Source organism: Trichoderma gamsii, assembly GCF_001481775.2.
Source record: "Trichoderma gamsii strain T6085 chromosome Unknown Scaffold_1.2, whole genome shotgun sequence".
In the NCBI taxonomy this organism is placed as follows: Eukaryota; Fungi; Ascomycota; class Sordariomycetes; order Hypocreales; family Hypocreaceae; genus Trichoderma; species Trichoderma gamsii.
In genome coordinates this window covers 1,395,404-1,412,384 of record NW_020171338.1, presented here as the reverse complement: position 1 = coordinate 1,412,384, position 16,981 = coordinate 1,395,404, and the positions used below count along the sequence as shown (strand labels likewise).

Here is a 16,981-nt window from a genome sequence, read left to right as displayed (position 1 = left end):
AGGAGGAGTAGAAGGGCAGAAGTCAAATTGGGAAGAATGTGACGAGCAGGCGGGCTGGACGGGCGCGAAAGATGTTATAATCACCATGACCATAATCATCGTCATCGTTGTCATCAGTTTACATATATAGTAGATTCTGTGTTGTAGGATACTTTTTTTCTCTGTATTTTACCTTGTTCTGATGGCACGGCCTTTTGGAGATGATGGAGGGCTTGAGGGAGTGGCTCGCTGGGTTTGAATATATGAAAATGATTACAAGAATTCACGTACTTGTTTTGTCGAGCGTATGTATAATTGAGTTGTCTGTTAGTAGTAGATAGAAGTAGCTCAAGCTTGTAGCTTAAGCTTTTAGTCTGGGCTGTCTTGCAGATCATTTGCTGCCGCCGTAAGAGCTGACGGACCATCACGGTTGCTAAAGATTGTGATAACTATCTCTCTGCTAGCGAGATGGGTTCATGATTCAAGTGGCTAGAACTGATCTACGCTCTCCGACTATGCCGTGCTGGAGCTATAGCTGGCGGTGAGTTCTGTATCTCGACTGTACTCAACTATACGCGGCTCTACCACAGCTACAGTAACAGTCGTCGTCATCTGAACTACTCCTGACCAGGCGTGCGCCTCCTTGTGCCATGGCGATCGACAACACTAGTAACTCGGTATATGCGTTGCATGAGGCGGGTTTATTTCGATCTCCCGGATCCAGGGCCCTGTTCTTCTCTCTAGTCTCTCTAGAAGCCAAGAGAGAGGAAAAGAGAGTTTGTCAGCCGCATTCTGTATCGCCACTTGGCTATTACTCACTCACTTCCTACAGCTAATACTACTACCAAGGAGTTACTGGCGTATGTTCCCCACATGCAGCAATTGAAGCCATTAGCTTATACAGTCCCTCCCCGTTGAAGCATATACAGTGCTCTCCTCTGACTTGTGCAAACAGGCGGACTTGCACGCACGCCTACGGTGGTCTGGATCACGCAATCGAAGTGGGCTTTTGGGAAAGTCGTAGTGAGAAAAAAAAAGAAGGGGATCTGGAATGTCCCGTGGGGAAGAAAAGGCGGGTTGACCAACCACAGCGTGGGCGATGCCGAATCGAGTAGTTTGGGGGAAATATTCCAATCAGGGTCTTTTTTTATTTTCCTTTTTCCCCCGACTTGCGAAAGAGGGAGGTCTTTTTGGTTGTTGCCTGAACTTGGAGCGCTTGCGCAGGGGTTTAGAGAGATTTGCTGCTGCTAGTAGTACGCAGTATTAGGTGCTATCTTCTATCTGGCAGTAGTTGGAAGCGATAGCGCAGTAAGTCCCTTTTCGGGCGTTATCACGGTCCATGTGACCGGAAGCTGCGTTGGAATAAGCGTTGGGCTGGTGCATGGGCTTTGGATCTAGTATCGGGTCGTCGCTTATTGTTGGAAGCCGCACAAAAGATTTTTTGACGAAGGGGATCGAAGGATTCTAGCAGCCTGAGTCGAGGGTTACAGTTACACGGGGATTGTCTTTTGTCATGTCTCGAGCTTCTTGCGTCAGATGCGCTGCCACCACACTAAACGGCTCGAAGAGAGAGAATTGGAAGTCTATTGTGTCCTCAGCTCACTATTAGCCGATATTATGTACTTTTCATCGATGGTTTGTGTCTGACACATGCTAAAGTGATAACGTGGCTAACACGAGAAGAACACGCACCACGCAAAACTACGGGTCGGGCGGGTGTTTTCTCTTTTTCTCTTCTAGATCCTACCAAAATTTATGCACCAAAGTGAGGATGCATACAGTGTGTAGAACGGATCTCGCGGGCGTTTTTTTGCAACAGCCGCTCGTGTCAGTTTAGACAATTTAGTTTTCCGTTGCACAGAGTCTCATCCCACAGCACCTTGTTTATCGCATATTTCTGTTTCCTCAATCCAAGCTCTTGCGTGCTCGCGTGCCCATCGCGATGATGCCATTTTGGTGCAACGGAAGTCGGACGCCCTTATTGTGTTCTCCACATAGATAGATGGTAGAGAGTGGTTGGGGGGCTGGAAGGAGAGTCGGTGTCACAGAGGAGCTGGCCTATATAATGGGCTGAGAGCAGACGCACACGCTTTGCTGCTGGAACAGCCCCCCTCTCTTTTCTCTCTTTTACTGAATTGAATGAATGAGTAGTTGCTGCTACACTGTATGATTGATTTTGTTCTATTGAATCCTCTTTTATGATTGTCTTTGTAGAGACGCCACGATCTTGTTTCATCTGCTGTCTTCCTCTTCTCGCTCTCTCACGCAGCTCTCGTGACCTCTCACCGTCTCGTCTCTCTTGAGGCCTTTTGGACAAGACAGAGAATCACGTTTTAAACTTGATCTTCAAAGCTATTGAAATAAATATACAAGATACAAATCAGCAACTCTCAATCTCCGCTTGACGCGCCTTTCTGCCCGCCATGGCTCCCGATCTCAACACCCTCCCGCGCTCTGCGGCGCCTCCTCCTGCCCCCAACTCTGAGCAGCAAAAGCCAAACATTCTATACATCATGGCAGACCAACTGGCGGCTCCTCAGCTCAAAATGTACAACCCAGACTCTCAGATCAAGACGCCCAACCTGGACCGTCTGGCGGCTTCGGCCGTCCAGTTCGACTCGGCCTACTGCCCTTCACCTCTCTGCGCGCCCTCGAGAATGAGCATGATCTCGGGCCTTTTGCCCATGAGAATTGGCGCGTACGACAATGCTTCTCAGATCAACTCGGAGGTGCCCACGTACGCTCACTATCTGCGCTCCAAGGGCTACCACACCGCCCTGGCCGGCAAGATGCACTTTGTGGGCGACCAGCTTCACGGCTATGAGCAGCGTCTCACCAGCGACATCTACCCCGGAGACTTTGGCTGGGTGGTCAACTGGGATGAGCCGGACACGCGTCTCGAGTGGTACCACAACGCCAGCTCCATTCTCCAGGCCGGACCGTGCGGACGCAGCAACCAGCTGGACTATGACGAGGAGGTCATGTACCGAAGCACCCAGTATCTCTGGGACCACGTCCGCGAGGGAGCAGACAAGCGCCCCTTTGCCTTGACCGTTTCTCTCACTCACCCCCATGACCCGTATACCATCACCAAGAAGTACTGGAACCGGTACGAAGACGTGGACATTGCCCTGCCCAAGGTGCGCATTTCCAAGGAGAAGCTCGATACTCACAGCCAGCGCCTGCTGAGAGTCTGTGATCTGTGGGACCTGGACTTCACCGACGAGCAGATCAAGAGGGCAAAGCGGGCGTATTACGGTTCAGTAAGCTATGTTGATGACTGCATCGGCAAGCTGCTCGAGACGCTCGAAGACGCTGGGTTGATGGACAACACCATCGTCATCTTCAGCGGTGACCACGGCGACATGCTGGGCGAGCGCGGTCTCTGGTACAAGATGAGCTACTTTGAGTCCTCTGTCCGTGTTCCCATGCTGGTGCACTATCCCAAGTGGTTTACCCCTCACCGTGTCACCCAGAACGTCTCGACGCTGGATCTGCTGCCCACCATTTGCGACATCATCGGCACCAAGCCCGCGCCGTACCTGCCCATGGATGGCGTCAGCATGATGCCGCATCTCCTGGGTCAAGAGGGTGGTGATACCGTTTTCGCCGAGTACACGGGCGAGGGGACTGTTCGCCCCATGATGATGATTCGACGGGGGGCCTGGAAGTACATCACCTGCCCGGCAGACGAGCCTCAGCTGTTCAACCTCGAGAAGGACCCCCTGGAGCTGGACAACCTGGCCCGGTTCGCGTCCAAGATTGAGCCGCAGACGGAGGACGAGAAGGAGGCCAGGGCTGTGTTCCTGAGCTTCGATGCCGAGGCCAAGGCGAAGTGGGACTTTGATGCCATCACGGAGAAGGTGTTGACGTCTCAGCGAAGCAGACGGCTGGTGTGGGATGCGTTGAAGATTGGCACTTTTACGAGCTGGGACCACAACCCGAATGATGATGGCCGAGAGAAGTGAGTTTCTGCTTTGGAGAGTTAAACGATTTGTGAAAGAGGCTTTGCTAACCTTTTGTTCTCAGGTATATTCGATCTCACATGGCGCTGGATGATTTGGAGAGACGCGCGAGGTACCCCTTTGTGGACTCGCAAGGCTATGAGATTTCGGCAACGGTCAATTCGACTCGAGGCTAAAGCCACCGTCTCTTTTTATTTTCCCCTTTGGCCTGTTATGGCTTTTCTTTTTCTTGTTTGGCATTTGCTGTTGCGTGGCATGAGAGGAAATGGAATTAGACTGGGTCTGATCTGATTTGACTTGATTGTTTTGGTTATGGGCAATGGTGTTATATTATCTTGGCGGGGCATAGCGAGGGAGTATTTTCTAGTTTGATGGGCGCGTTCTCTTTATATATGACAACAATATGAGCATAAATTGGAATAAATAAACAAAAGACATGGCATTAAAGCAAAGAGCAGTGTTGACTTATACGATGCCACCCTCTTGAAGTTGACCCCCACCTCGGGTGCTATATTCGAATGGGACTTTAGGGGTCTGCTAGCGCCTGCTCCACTGAAGGGACCGCGTCTGCGATTGCGCAAAATCGAGCTCGACGTCACTTCTAATGTTAATTTAAACTTCATACTCTTTCCAACTTTCTCCTCTACTCCCCAATTCTCCAACCACTAGAGCTCTAACTAATTTACCAAGCTCTCCAATCCTTCTACTTTCTAAGATTATCAATCCTCAAACCGAATACGGAACAGAAAAGCAAAAGAAAAGGATCAACGACAGTGGCGGGCGCAAAAGATGGCGACGCTGGGGCTGGACGACGATGAGCTCAAGGCGGTTGAGCAGACGCTGGCTCGGCTGGCGCAGCTCTCGAGCAGCATACAGAGTCTGAAGATGGATATCCTCAAGAGCAATCCGCTTCCACACCCGTAGGCCTTGCTACAACTACGCCATTGGGCATTCTCAGCGCATCTAGCTAACAGCAAGGTTACGTGCAGCTCCTCATTACAAGCCTCCGCCCAGATCCTCCAGCGCAATCTACAAACAGTACTAGACAACCTCAGCGAGAACTCGGAGCTCTTTTCACGAATTGCCGTGCACCCGTCGACCAATTACCCCGGGCGGACGCAAGAGAATGTCTTGACGCAGCTGCTGCGTAAGAAGCTGGAGCCAGACGTGGAGGAGCTTGTCGAGCAAGGTCGAGAGACGGCACGCCTGGCTACCCCCGAGGGCATCGCAGAGCTACAAGGCATATGGGACGAGTTGCGCGAGTGGACACACGACAGGATTGCCAGTTACGTGAGGGAAGAGGCTGGGGACGTCTACACAAAGGAAGAGAGGGAGATGGGCATCGAAAATGTTCGTACGGGACTAAAGAAGGGCCTGGATGAGGAAAGCGACGAAGAGGAGGACGAAGAGGAGGACGACGAAGACGATGAAAACGAAGATGTCATGGATGGAGTCACGAAATCAGCGACGGTGGCGCGAGGCCCGGAACCAGAGACGCTCTTGTGGTTTGCGTCACGGGGAGATTTCGATGTGCCGCGGAACGTCGAATATGAGCGGAAAGTTGGGGGGAAGAGAGGATATGAGGGTGTGAATATACCACCGGGCTCTGGGTCCTCATAGAATGAGGACGATTAGTCTGAATTGTCTGATAAAAAGACAGAGAGATGTGGATGCTGCTGTAAATACCCCCTTCCAAGCTGAGAATCAACGGACAAGCCGAAGGAGATGAAATAACGACGATGAATCGGATAAAAACGACTGCCTGTCGGCTATGGGCTGCAAGGATGCCTTACTGTGATGGAGTTGCTACTCACTTATGCATGTGATACTGCAAGGCTTGAAAGCACGAATTGGAGAGGCTCGGTATAGTCACGCATGAGAATTGCATTTTCCGAGTAATGTCGCGCATGATGTGGCTCGGCGGCTGTGAGCAATGCCGCATCTTGGCAGTTGGTACTACACTTGACAACTTGAAGCTTGGCATAGACCACCCTTAGTAGATAGTAAGCTGCAATATCTAGGTTGCTTTTTTTAACTCGAAGTGGTTAGCCGTCTACAGCTTACATAGGTAGGTGGGTAGGTGACCAATGCCAATCTAAATTTGAGTATCCATTGCAACTCCAGCCCAGCGGTGAGGTTGCCCAATGGAGCAGCAATTCGGCCAATTGGGTGACAGCGATACAGCGATAAACACACCGAAGGAAGGTTGATGCATATACTTTAATCTATTTTATGACCATTAGTCTTATACTTGCGCGCGCTGTGCTTGAAAGGCATTGGAGCTGCACAAGCTATTCGCTGGAGCTCTGAAACATTGGGCCTCTATCTTGGGCACTTATGTAAGGGAATGTGAAACTTGTCAGCTATTAGGCTGTCTGGACCGAATCCTATTGGTATCGGAAGCCGTCGCGTCTGGGCATGTGAGAACTCGATCATCACTGGGCTCGGCAAAAGCCTCTTAGTATGTAATGGTGACGTTTCCCCGCATCGCGATCGAACAATTGGGTCGATACCCGAAACCCTTTTTAGGCGTCCATTCCAATATGTGTTGGAGAATTCGGAGGGCGGATTTGTTTGTTGATTGCTTTTCCTCTTCCAAACCCTCCGTTCCATCCCGTCTCATCGATTATTATTCTTTCCGACGCTTGAGTGACATGCACATATATAGACTTTCCAACTGCTATTGTCACAAAATAGGCCCTCTAGTAAGCCGCCACAGCGATGTCGAGTCGGTGGGGAGGGGGGAGCTTTTTCTGTGATAGAAGATGGCGTATAAGACGGCGTATCTGACATGAATCTAGTGCTCACAGTGATTCCATGTTGTTATGCCCACTTTGGTATGTTGCTTTTCCGACCCTCGTTCAAATTGGCTTCGAGACAGGAGTGCATGTGATGTGGAAGCAAGGGGTTTCTTTACTGTTATAAAGAGTCTCTCCCTTCTCATAAGGGCATCAAGATGGCGTCTCGTTTGATGCCAACTTCTCCCCGTGCTGTGTGAATCTTTCTCACTCTATTCTTATACAATCTACTCCAATCAATTCGCTTTTCTTATTTTTGACCCAATTCATTTCATTCTTCACTTTTTGCAAGCATAATGGATTTAGACATTCGAGATACTCATGCATTACACCTAGCCATGGCAGGGGCCGAGTATGAATACTGCCCATTCATGTTTTGGTACCCGCCTGCGGTGTGCTACTACAAGCATTGGGGGCCCAAGGACGAGGACGGCACTAATGGTGACGCTTCAGCAGAAGCCAAAGACATTGCAGACAATGTCGCCGGCAGCAGTAATAGCATAGCTCCAACAGCGGCAACGGCTTCAGCAGAGCCAATGGCCTCGCCGCTGCTCTCCCTGCCGCCAGAAGTCAGGCTGAGGATCTACTACTGGGCCTATTTGATGAGTCCCATCCAGCCCAAGGAGCTGGCGGCGGGGTATCCCATCCCCATGCTGTGCCGCTACATCTTGCATCCGCTGGATCCCAATCTCGAGAGGCAGGTCGAGCAGGAGATTGAGAACGAGAGGGTGATTGTGGATCTCGCAACGGGCAAAGACGACGCGGACGATACTGGCGCTCGTGAAGAAGAGGAACAGACGCCGGCGGTGCGGGAGCAGAATGAGCTGCAGAGGGCGATTGCCGCGGAGAGATTGACAAAGGAGAGGATCAAGGACAAGATGAGAGAATTGAACAAGCGGATGAAGGGCCTGCTCAGCTCGGACAGGCCTCTCGCGGGCATGCCGACGGGTCTGCTGTGCTCCTGTCGCCAGATATACTTTGAATCGCGAACCATGCCCTTTGAGAACAACGAGTTTGTCTTCCTCAACTGGTTCTCGTCGGGCCTCAACGCCGCGTCGGCAGTCACAAAGTCGCAGCGGTCGTGGCAGCGTCTATCGATGCGATACGTGCGGATGGAAGTCATGGCCGAAGATCTCGCGAGGACAGGCGCGTTGAAGAAGTGGGCGAATTTATGCGGTGGTCCTGACGAGCGTCTGGCCTCGTGGACTCATGGTCTTCGAGGTCTGAGACTGAAGATTGTGGGACAGGTTGGGCGGAAACACACTGAGACTGCGCAGGAGGCGGAGGACAAGTTTATCGATGGGCTAGAGGAGGAGGGCGGGGCGAGGAGGTGGGTTGAGGAGGGCAAGTTGGCCGAGATGAAGAATCTGGAGAGGCTGGAGATTGAGATTATCAAGAATGCGTGGGGGACGGCGGAGAAGATGGCGTGGTGTGTAAAGGTTGAGGAGGCGTTGAGAGAGTTGGGATCGAGGGCGGAGGTTGTGAGTATGGCGAGGATCGTCTAAGTCGGTTGGTTATACCTGGATGATGTGATTTTGGCGTGATTGAGTGGGATGGCATTTCAATTTTGGCTGGTTTCATAACGGTTATTGGCGTTTATTGCTATTACAATACTATGATGATGGTATCTTTTATGGCACCTCGTAATGCGTACACGAGAAGACAAAGTGAAATAAAGTGAATCTCTTATTTTGTAGCCACCTAGGGCATGATATTTGCACAACATGCCCATACTCTGTTGTACATGTGTATATATGGAGATGTGACATTCCATCAGGCCCTTTCAGTCAACACACAGGTAACAAATCGATGTCAAATCGGCGGCAGTCGAAATGCCTCCAACATTTGCCCCAAGGTGCTGACGTCCTCAACAATTTCCATCTACAGCTGTTCCTTGATGTCTTTGATCGAATCCGCCATTCCCATCATAATATCCTTGATACTGCTTAAAACGTGATTGTACCCCTCTCGGTCAGCCCTGGCCTCTGTAACGATTGTCTTGATGGTGGTATTCATTGTGTCAAAGGCGCTGGTCATCGCGCCGAGCTTAGATTCAAGGTCCCTCTGGCTCTCTTCAAGGGCTTTGAGGCGGATATTGTTTCGTATTGTCGTCTCTCTTACGATGCTCAAGAGGTACTGCAAACGATCCCAGGAAGCCTTATCGATCCTTTTGGAGCCTTCCCCAGATGTTTTGGAGGGCAGTCGATCTAGTATATCGCGTGCAGCCAGATCGATATATGGTGTTACTTCAGGTGCAGCAGCGTTAGACGCAGTAGGGGTAGACGCTCGCTGCTTGGTTGCTTTTTCTCGACGAATCGAGTCCTTCTTTCCTGAATTCTTCGCCGCTCGACTCACGGGGATAGCCATTAGTGTCTTTTGAACAGTACTCGGTGTATCTGGAATCTCATGCTTCGAATATATCTTTTTGCGTTTTGGAGCGGGCCAGAGGTTGTCGTCAGCACTCGCCTCGCGGCTATTCAGTGAAATACGTCTTGGGTGGATATTGGCCTCCAGTGTTGGGATCATAGGCTTAGCAATACTGTCATTCATTTCTGGAAAGTATTCGAAGAACTGGTAAGAGAAATCTTCAATGGCCGCTGTTCCGAATGTTTGCTTGATTTGGCTAACATATGGAGATGGTAAGTCATCTTCATAAAGAGCGCGCATGATGATATATTCAGGCCAAGATAGATGCTCTGCGGCAAATTCGCTGGCGCGGGCGTAACGGTAGAACTTATGGCACATTGGCGATTTCATCGCGGTTCTCGTTCTGAAAAAGTGACCCCCTGTGATAATATGTACGATCTCACGCCGTTCATCGTAGTTCAGTTGCGTTACCTGCTTGCGATACATTCGAAGGCAGGCCAGCGCATCTTCGTAACTCGAGGAGTTTTGGTCGAAAGTACCAAATGTGTGCTCATTCTTAGGTATGGCGATGTCTGCAATCGTCAAATTGGGAGGCGCAATGCGCGATTCTATTGCACGAGTAGACATTTCTGCAGATGCATGTCGTGGGGCGGAGAGATTCTTGAGATGATGGCAGAATGGTGTTTAAACAAAAGAGAGAAAGATAGAGCCAGAAGACAAGTCACAACTGTTACAGTATCAAAAAGAGTCACCAAGCTGATCTCAAACTACCTCGATACCTACTCAAGTTAACAAAACCTGATCAAGACGTGAATGCAGAGTGACCCTGCGAGTGACAGCCATTCTGGCAGCTGTTGCGCAGCACAGCTTCCGCCTCAAACTGCACCCTAAACAATTTACCAAGATTTGTCGTAGGAAAAAGTTTTCCAGCTCTCCAATTCTATCATCTAGCTTCCCAGCTTTCGCGATGCCACTGGCAAACGATTGCTTTGTCTGCGACCAGTTGATTGGGAAAATGAATTTGTAGTGTCATTGATTCGTTGACGATGAAGATTTATGGTGCTAGTATGGCTTTGTTTTGGTTGGTGTGAAGGGTTGAAAGAAATGCCACAAGCGAATAATATGTTCGCTTTCCAGAGCCGGGATATCTAGTGATTAGTATTTAGGGTATATCTTTTTTCTCTTCTTGTCTTTACTAGTGTTTACTGTTGATCGGTGCATGCAGTTGTTATTAGTTGTTGCATGTGTTTGCTCACTGCACTCCTATTCATTAGTAATTAAATTCTTGCTAGTGTGCTTTGTAGTAGCATAAGGTGCATAAGTACTTGTGATATATAGGAAATGGATGAGGGGAATTGAAAAATACAGTAGGGGTGATTCGAGGCCTTACTTGAAGCAAGACTCGGCTTGGTTGAACCGAGCTCGGACGATTACTTGTAAGAAAAGCAAATTGCATGGCTAATGAATGGTGAGCTAAAACGAAAGATGACTGACGATGGGATTGAGAAGGATGAGGAAAGAACGAGAATATTACGGAAAAAATGAGAAGACACTATCATGTTTTGAGCTCTATGTATATTGAGATGACCTAATAGGGATTATGATCTATCTGGAGCCACCTTTCTGGCCTGCTTCTCTGGCCTTGTCGCTGCCTGGCTCAAAGGAACCACTTGACTTCTGACCGCCTTTCTTGCCTGCCTCACTTGCCTTTGCGCTGCCCGGTTCAAAAGAGCCGCTCGAAGCTTGACCTCCTTTCGAGGCAATATTTTGAACCTCCTCCTTGGGCCTGAAGGTTTCTTGTTAGTGAACATCTAAACACTGATCTACATGACAACCGACCTGTTGGCAAAGTTTCCGGGGTTGGTGTTGTCTGCCATCGCGGGCAATTCTTGGGTACTGTAGATCTTGATGCCGGTTGATTTACTACTTCCGGGTAGTTTTTTTAGATTCTATGCACTGAACGTGTATCTTCTTGAGACGGGGCGGCCTATATATATTCTTAAAACGCCCTAATACAAGCATATGAGCGTCAATAAACTCACGCCATTCTTCTTAGATGTTACGTTTCAGATACTTTACACAGCCGCATCTAAGTGTCATACCGGGCACATTTCACAGTCACTATTACGCTCGTTAGCATTAGTGGCTGGAGAAAACAAAACTTTGTTTTCGGTAAGCTTTTCCTCTCCGCTATTATATCTGCCAATCAATGACGCTTAGAGAAGATCTAGCTTGTAAGTACAATCCCCGTCAAAGGAAGGCACCACCTCTTGTGCAGCAATTGGGGTTCAAATTCTAAGTTCTGTCAAATGCTTAGAAGTTTAAGTGGCTACCTAAGTTACCAAGGAAAGGAATTCGGAGCAATGGATAAACCAGGTACAGTTTCTAAGTTCAGCTTCATATACCGCTCACTGTCCCGCAGGTAGAAGCCTATGATCGGCTCTTGTGCTTCTTACCATGATGCACGGGGACAGTTGTTGGCTATTGCTAGTATAAGCAGGCGGCTAAGCGAATTTACGCAACTCGTAAACCCCTTTATCGCCCGAATAGTATATCAAGATTTATCTTGGTCTCTAATCCCTCAAGTTCTCTCTTGCAAGAGTTCTTAGAGGTGCAATTATTCCTATGCTTCAATTGAACTTGCACTCAGATTTACTTATTTTGTTTTCACGCTCCGCCACATCTTCAGCTCTAACCTCCGTCTCTATACTTTGCTGGTTTTTATGCAGTTTAGTGTCATAGAAATATGTCTCTGATGTAATCGCGGCCTTAAGCGCATGAAGCGTAAATAATATATGACGTTTCGTCAAACCTTCGTCATGGACCTGCCTACGGACTATATATGTCCGTATGAACCAACTGTGAACATTTCATCGTTTTCACAACCACGCAATAGCATCTACAAATAACTATCAATTTTTGACCTCTTTACAAAAGCTACAGCAACCTGAGAATGTCTCACCAAGCCCGCGATATCCCTAAGGATGCTGCCCTTGAGGGCATGCATGAGCATCCAGAGGATATCAGCAACAAGGCGCGCGGCCATAAAGCAAATCTGTCCAACCCAAGTGCGTTCTTGCCATAAATTCAGCCAGACGTAGATACTAAAGTGAGTGCAGATACCAGCGATGAGTCCAAGGAGCGCTCTAAGCGGGAGCTGAATGAACTCGGTGGCGAGCAGGCGTTTTATGGCAAGCAGGAGAATGCTCAAAATTCAAAGTAGTCAATGTAGTCGACGACAGATTAGCAATCTTTTCAATTTAATATTAGTACCCACAACGTAGTCTGGAAAAGTCTTATTGCACATTTTTGTGTATCGTAGCCTACTTACATAGGCAGCTATTCGCTACCGTGAATATAGCATGACACACACACACACAAAGTACATCGCTGCGACAAACAGATTCGCTCAAGTGAGTTGGGAAGTAATATTCAAAAAGATCTGGTAGTATTCTCTTGAATACGTTATACGAAGTGCAATTTCGCTATCCCGCATTTTGCTGTAGATTTTACTTGTCAACACACATAGCGATATGAAATCGCGAGCGCACCTCTTGCTCTGCTGAGTCATGTTCTGAATCCGCTCCGTAGGTAGTAGTAGAGCTAGTTCTACCGCACTCTCCGCCTTGGCTTCAATCGCAGATAGTGGCTGTTTATTCCGAACCGACATGGACATCCTTATATATTCCGAACATGGATTATTTCTTCAATCTTGAATAAGTTGAACAGTAATCATACGCGACTTGCACTCTTTGAAACAAAAGTTTCCTTATCAGTTCTCTTTCTTTGATTCAGTTCTTTCCCTTTATCCATCTATTACTAGTATTTGCACTCTCTTTGTTGTCTTCTTCAGTTCTTAGTTATTTCACAACTATTCCACGGGAGTTAAGACATGCCTATATCTCGGAGAGCACGTTACATCAGAGCGTTACCTTAAAACATGGTCTACATGTTTTAAAACACAACTGTAATCGCCGCACCGGTTGCTTGTATTTTGTTACAAAGCCCGAGTCTTTGCTTGCTTTGCCCGTGGCTACGCGGTCCGTAACTATATTATACGCATGAGGCACGGAAAGGAGAAGCGGACCGATGGTCGGAGGAAATTCTAAGTGTTGCAGTTTCCAGTTACGGTGAATTAAATGCAGGTCTTTTACATGGGCTATTTTATTGTCTCCTATACCATGGCTTGCCGCAAGTAACCGCTATTGAGGGCATAGAGGTAGTACGAGCATACACATATGGTGTGGGATGGGAAGAGAGGTGGCTGAATAATATGTATTATTAATCGTCGACGGCAGATAGTGAAATCTTCAAAGCTCAAAGGCAGTACGGCATGCGTCTTATGTATGTGGCATACTTATTGCATGATGCCTATGTTGATCGTCCAGACCCCACTTATACCTACATGTCCTTTGAAGGGCGTATCTATTTCTTATGTAACTGAGGCGTCCACGGTATGAATCACGACGCAGAAGAATAATAGCTATATGATGAGCGAAACCGATAGAGAGAATATGAAACTAGCCAAGGGAAAAAAGAAACTAAAACAGGGTCTTTTGCTGGCGTCAAGCATACGGTATATCTCTCCCGAGACAGCTGGCCGAAGGCGTGGTTGCGGGCCCTGCTAAGGAAGCGGCAAGGCTAATTCGTATAGTTCGCATTCCATATGTGGAAGCAAAAGGCGATGGAGTCAACTAATGGAGCTTAGCATCTCGTAAGTGACGCAGCGAAGAGCTGAAGACGAGACGGTGGATGCGAAGACCGGCGTTGCTCCCTGGCCAATTAAGCTTGTTTTGGCACGCGATTCGACGATTAAACCAGTTTGAAGTGACTCTTATTCGGAGTTTTTGGGGCCCTAGTTCATAGCAGCAACCAAATCGGCTTTGAAGCTATCGGCTGCTGCCGACTAACGTTAGAGGAGAAGAAGCCTTGCTTACTACATCCGATCATTTACAGACATGTAGCCTAATGCTGGGCACATGCAAGCTGCTTTAGGTCTTCCGACGTCGCTGGACTTTCAATCAACTCTAACTTTACACCTTCTGACAGCAGTTCTTATAAAGGTTGAGCCAAAAACACGATTTAAATCGAATAGAAATTTTACAAAAAACATTCTGGTTATCATTTTTTTCTTCTCTATTCCTGGGAGCTCGGCTTTCGATTCCATTCAATTTCCGGCCTTGCCCGGTTTGACATATTCAAGACTTACCACAAGTATAAACGACTTCGACGACTCAATCCTTCTGTCGCAACAGCAACAGAAAGCGAAAGAAGAAGAAGAAGAACATATAACATTTGCCAACAAAAGAATCTCGCCATGGACGCGCGGTGTCAATGCGGCGCCGTCTCGTTCAAGACGCCGCTGCCGGAGCCCCTCGCGCTGTATATCTGCCATTGCTCCGAGTGCAAGAAACAGACGGGTTCGGCGTTTGGGACGTCGGCCATTTTCCCGCGATTCAAGCTTCCCGAGACGGAGAGCTTGAATTGCTATGCGTATGTCAATTGATATATCTATTTCCTTGAACCAGAAAGAAATGGTTTGTTTCGTTTGGTTGAGGTGTGAATGATGGACCAAAAGTAATGTCTTGATGCTAACGGTGTTTCAATTTTAGACGGCCAACTGCTTCAGGGGAGACGCTTTACTGGTATGAACCCGACATTATATCCCAATACTTTTTGTGAAATCATCAGCTGATAACAAGCCGTTTGTACAGCTATTTCTGCCGCCTTTGCGGAACGCGACTCATTCACCTGGCACAGGTTTGTCTTCTTGACCCGCATCACCACTGCTTCCTCTTCATCGTCATCTGTCTTACCACCATTGCATCGCGGGACTCAAATGGCTAACTTCTCTTATCGAATCCTTTCTGTATCAAGTCACAAAATGTTCTCTCTGTCAAGGGCGGCTGCATCGAGGGTCTAGATTGGTCAAAAGCCATCCACATCTGGACTAAAAGTGCCATGGTGCCTATTCCAGAGGGAACAGAGTCCTACTCGGAGCGATCGAGCAGCGCCGAATTTGGCCAGACCCAAGAGCTGTTAGATTAGCTCTCGTCACTCTATTTACTTGCTTACTTCCTTTTGTCTATTTTTACTTTTCTGTCTTTCTATACCGCAGTCTAAGGGACGAGAAAGCTTTTCATATGAAATCGAGATAATGTCGAGTGCACGGGTGCTGGAAATTGTGGTGCGGGCGAATAGAACAAGCATATACATATATATACCAAGAGTGGGTTTTTTTTGTTTCAAACTTTTCATTTACATTGTGGGCTACTACTCTACCGATTGCTCTTCACCGCTCTGTGGACTATCGTCTCGATACCTTTCTGCCGGTTCACCTCCATCCTCGTTCACTGTTCTCCCAGGCTGAGGAGCACTGGAGTGCTTCTTCGGATCAAATACATACATGGGGAACTCGAGAAACACGGTCCTCTTCAAAATCGTCGGCATCTTCTCATACAATTGCGGAGGAAACGGAATGAGGACGCTGGTTCGGTCTAGCCAGCGTTTGTAGCCTTGCCAATTGTTGCCTTTTTCATAGCGAGACTTCGCTTTGGGTCGCTCTGCAAGAGAAATTCCCGATACAAAAAGTAGTAGGAAGGTGAGAAAAAAAGGGCCCAGAATGGTGGCATAGAGAGCCTTGAAGGCTTGGCCGCGAACGAAGCCATTAGCAGCCGGTGAGACGGCGATCATGTATATGGCTGGGTTAAGTCAGCTATTGCCTTTTTTCACTACTAGTGAGAAGTTAAAAGACAAGACGCCATCTTACCAAAGTGAACAATGATCTCGCCAAAGTAGTTGGGGTGCCGTGATACAGCGAACAAGCCTTTATCACAAACAGCTTTGTTATCGTGCTTGCTCCGGAATCGGTACTTTTGTGCATCGCTAACGGCTTCGATCGCCAGACCGATAGAATACAACACAATGCCTGCAATGTCTCTCCCTGTTCCAAAGCTATGCTGCGGATATCGAGTCACAGCGGGCGAATTCAGCACCGTCACCGGCAGTGAAACCGTCCAGACCCAGAGCATTTGAAGGATCCAGAAACCAAGGAAGGGGAAGAACTTTTGGCGCATTTCATCAAAGCGGTCATCTTTGCCTGTTTTTAGGATACGGAAGAAGAGGAAAGATGTGAGGCGGATGGCCCAGGCGATGAGAAAGAGCGTGACTACGAGTTGGCGGCCATTATGGGGGTGACTGAGTGAGACGGTGACAACAGCGAGGACAATGAAGTTAGTGCCTCCGGCGAAGTCTGCAGAATTTTGCGTTAGCCCTCAAAAGAATAGTAAACTACTAAGAGAAAGAATATCAAAGTATATAGCTGCCATAGTAGTAGTACTAGTAGTAGTGGTGGTAGTAACAGTAGTAACAGTAGTAACAGTAGTAACAGTAGTAACAGTAGTAACAGTAGTAACAGTAGTAACAGTAGTAACAGTAGTAACAGTAGTAACAGTAGTAACAGTAGTAACAGTAGTAACAGTAGTAACAGTAGTAACAGTAGTAACAGTAGTAACAGTAGTAACAGTAGTAACAGTAGTAACAGTAGTAACAGTAGTAACAGTAGTAACAGTAGTAACAGTAGTAACAGTAGTAGCAGCAGTAACAATGGTAGCAGCAGTAACAATGATAGCAGATATAGCAGCAGCAGTAGCCCATCAATGCTATAACTGAAGTGCTGGATAATGGTGCTGGATAGCTATCCGTCGAATAAAAAGGACTTACCAGTTAACTTATCGAATTTGCAGGTATAAGCAATGGCGAAGAAGAAGAGCTGGTAGCCCACGGTGATGATGGCAGTTATTCCGAGATAGTAGTCGTCCAGCACATGAGCTGCCATTTCATCCAAGTTTTGTCAATCGTGCTATTGCAAGA

General features: G+C 47.9%; 8 protein-coding genes across 8 annotated transcripts; 4 read left to right on the top strand and 4 right to left on the bottom strand.

Moving 5' to 3' along the window:
• Positions 1–875: 875 nt before the first annotated feature.
• TGAM01_v200434 (hypothetical protein) lies at positions 876–1,142 on the bottom strand (the record flags this gene model as incomplete). Its single annotated transcript, XM_024548559.1, has 1 exon — positions 876–1,142. A coding segment is annotated over one exon (267 nt), but the record flags the coding sequence as incomplete, so codon positions are not given.
• Positions 1,143–2,402: 1,260 nt separating this feature from the next.
• On the top strand, positions 2,403–4,120 carry TGAM01_v200433 (hypothetical protein; the record flags this gene model as incomplete). The annotated part of the gene is made up of 2 exons (XM_018806206.1): positions 2,403–3,943; positions 4,009–4,120. 2 exons carry the CDS (start codon positions 2,403–2,405, stop codon positions 4,118–4,120), a joined length of 1,653 nt encoding a protein of 550 aa, XP_018660687.1.
• Positions 4,121–4,733: 613 nt separating this feature from the next.
• Positions 4,734–5,564, top strand: TGAM01_v200432 (hypothetical protein; the record flags this gene model as incomplete). The annotated part of the gene is made up of 2 exons (XM_024548558.1): positions 4,734–4,864; positions 4,934–5,564. 2 exons carry the CDS (start codon positions 4,734–4,736, stop codon positions 5,562–5,564), a joined length of 762 nt encoding a protein of 253 aa, XP_024406773.1.
• A 1,516-nt stretch (positions 5,565–7,080) lies between these two features.
• On the top strand, positions 7,081–8,247 carry TGAM01_v200431 (hypothetical protein; the record flags this gene model as incomplete). The annotated part of the gene is made up of 1 exon (XM_018806208.2): positions 7,081–8,247. The coding sequence occupies one exon, from the start codon at positions 7,081–7,083 to the stop codon at positions 8,245–8,247; it is 1,167 nt and encodes a 388-aa protein (XP_018660689.2).
• A 376-nt stretch (positions 8,248–8,623) lies between these two features.
• On the bottom strand, positions 8,624–9,736 carry TGAM01_v200430 (hypothetical protein; the record flags this gene model as incomplete). Its single annotated transcript, XM_018806209.1, has 1 exon — positions 8,624–9,736. One exon carries the CDS (start codon positions 9,734–9,736, stop codon positions 8,624–8,626), a length of 1,113 nt encoding a protein of 370 aa, XP_018660690.1.
• Positions 9,737–10,714: 978 nt separating this feature from the next.
• On the bottom strand, positions 10,715–10,986 carry TGAM01_v200429 (conidiation-specific protein 10; the record flags this gene model as incomplete). Its single annotated transcript, XM_018806210.1, has 2 exons — positions 10,715–10,895; positions 10,949–10,986. 2 exons carry the CDS (start codon positions 10,984–10,986, stop codon positions 10,715–10,717), a joined length of 219 nt encoding a protein of 72 aa, XP_018660691.1.
• A 1,076-nt stretch (positions 10,987–12,062) lies between these two features.
• TGAM01_v200428 (hypothetical protein) lies at positions 12,063–12,332 on the top strand (the record flags this gene model as incomplete). The annotated part of the gene is made up of 2 exons (XM_018806211.1): positions 12,063–12,177; positions 12,229–12,332. The coding sequence occupies 2 exons, from the start codon at positions 12,063–12,065 to the stop codon at positions 12,330–12,332; spliced, it is 219 nt and encodes a 72-aa protein (XP_018660692.1).
• A 3,050-nt stretch (positions 12,333–15,382) lies between these two features.
• Positions 15,383–16,946, bottom strand: TGAM01_v200427 (hypothetical protein; the record flags this gene model as incomplete). Its single annotated transcript, XM_024548557.1, has 3 exons — positions 15,383–15,810; positions 15,879–16,361; positions 16,832–16,946. The coding sequence occupies 3 exons, from the start codon at positions 16,944–16,946 to the stop codon at positions 15,383–15,385; spliced, it is 1,026 nt and encodes a 341-aa protein (XP_024406772.1).
• Between the last annotated feature and the right edge of the window lie 35 nt (positions 16,947–16,981).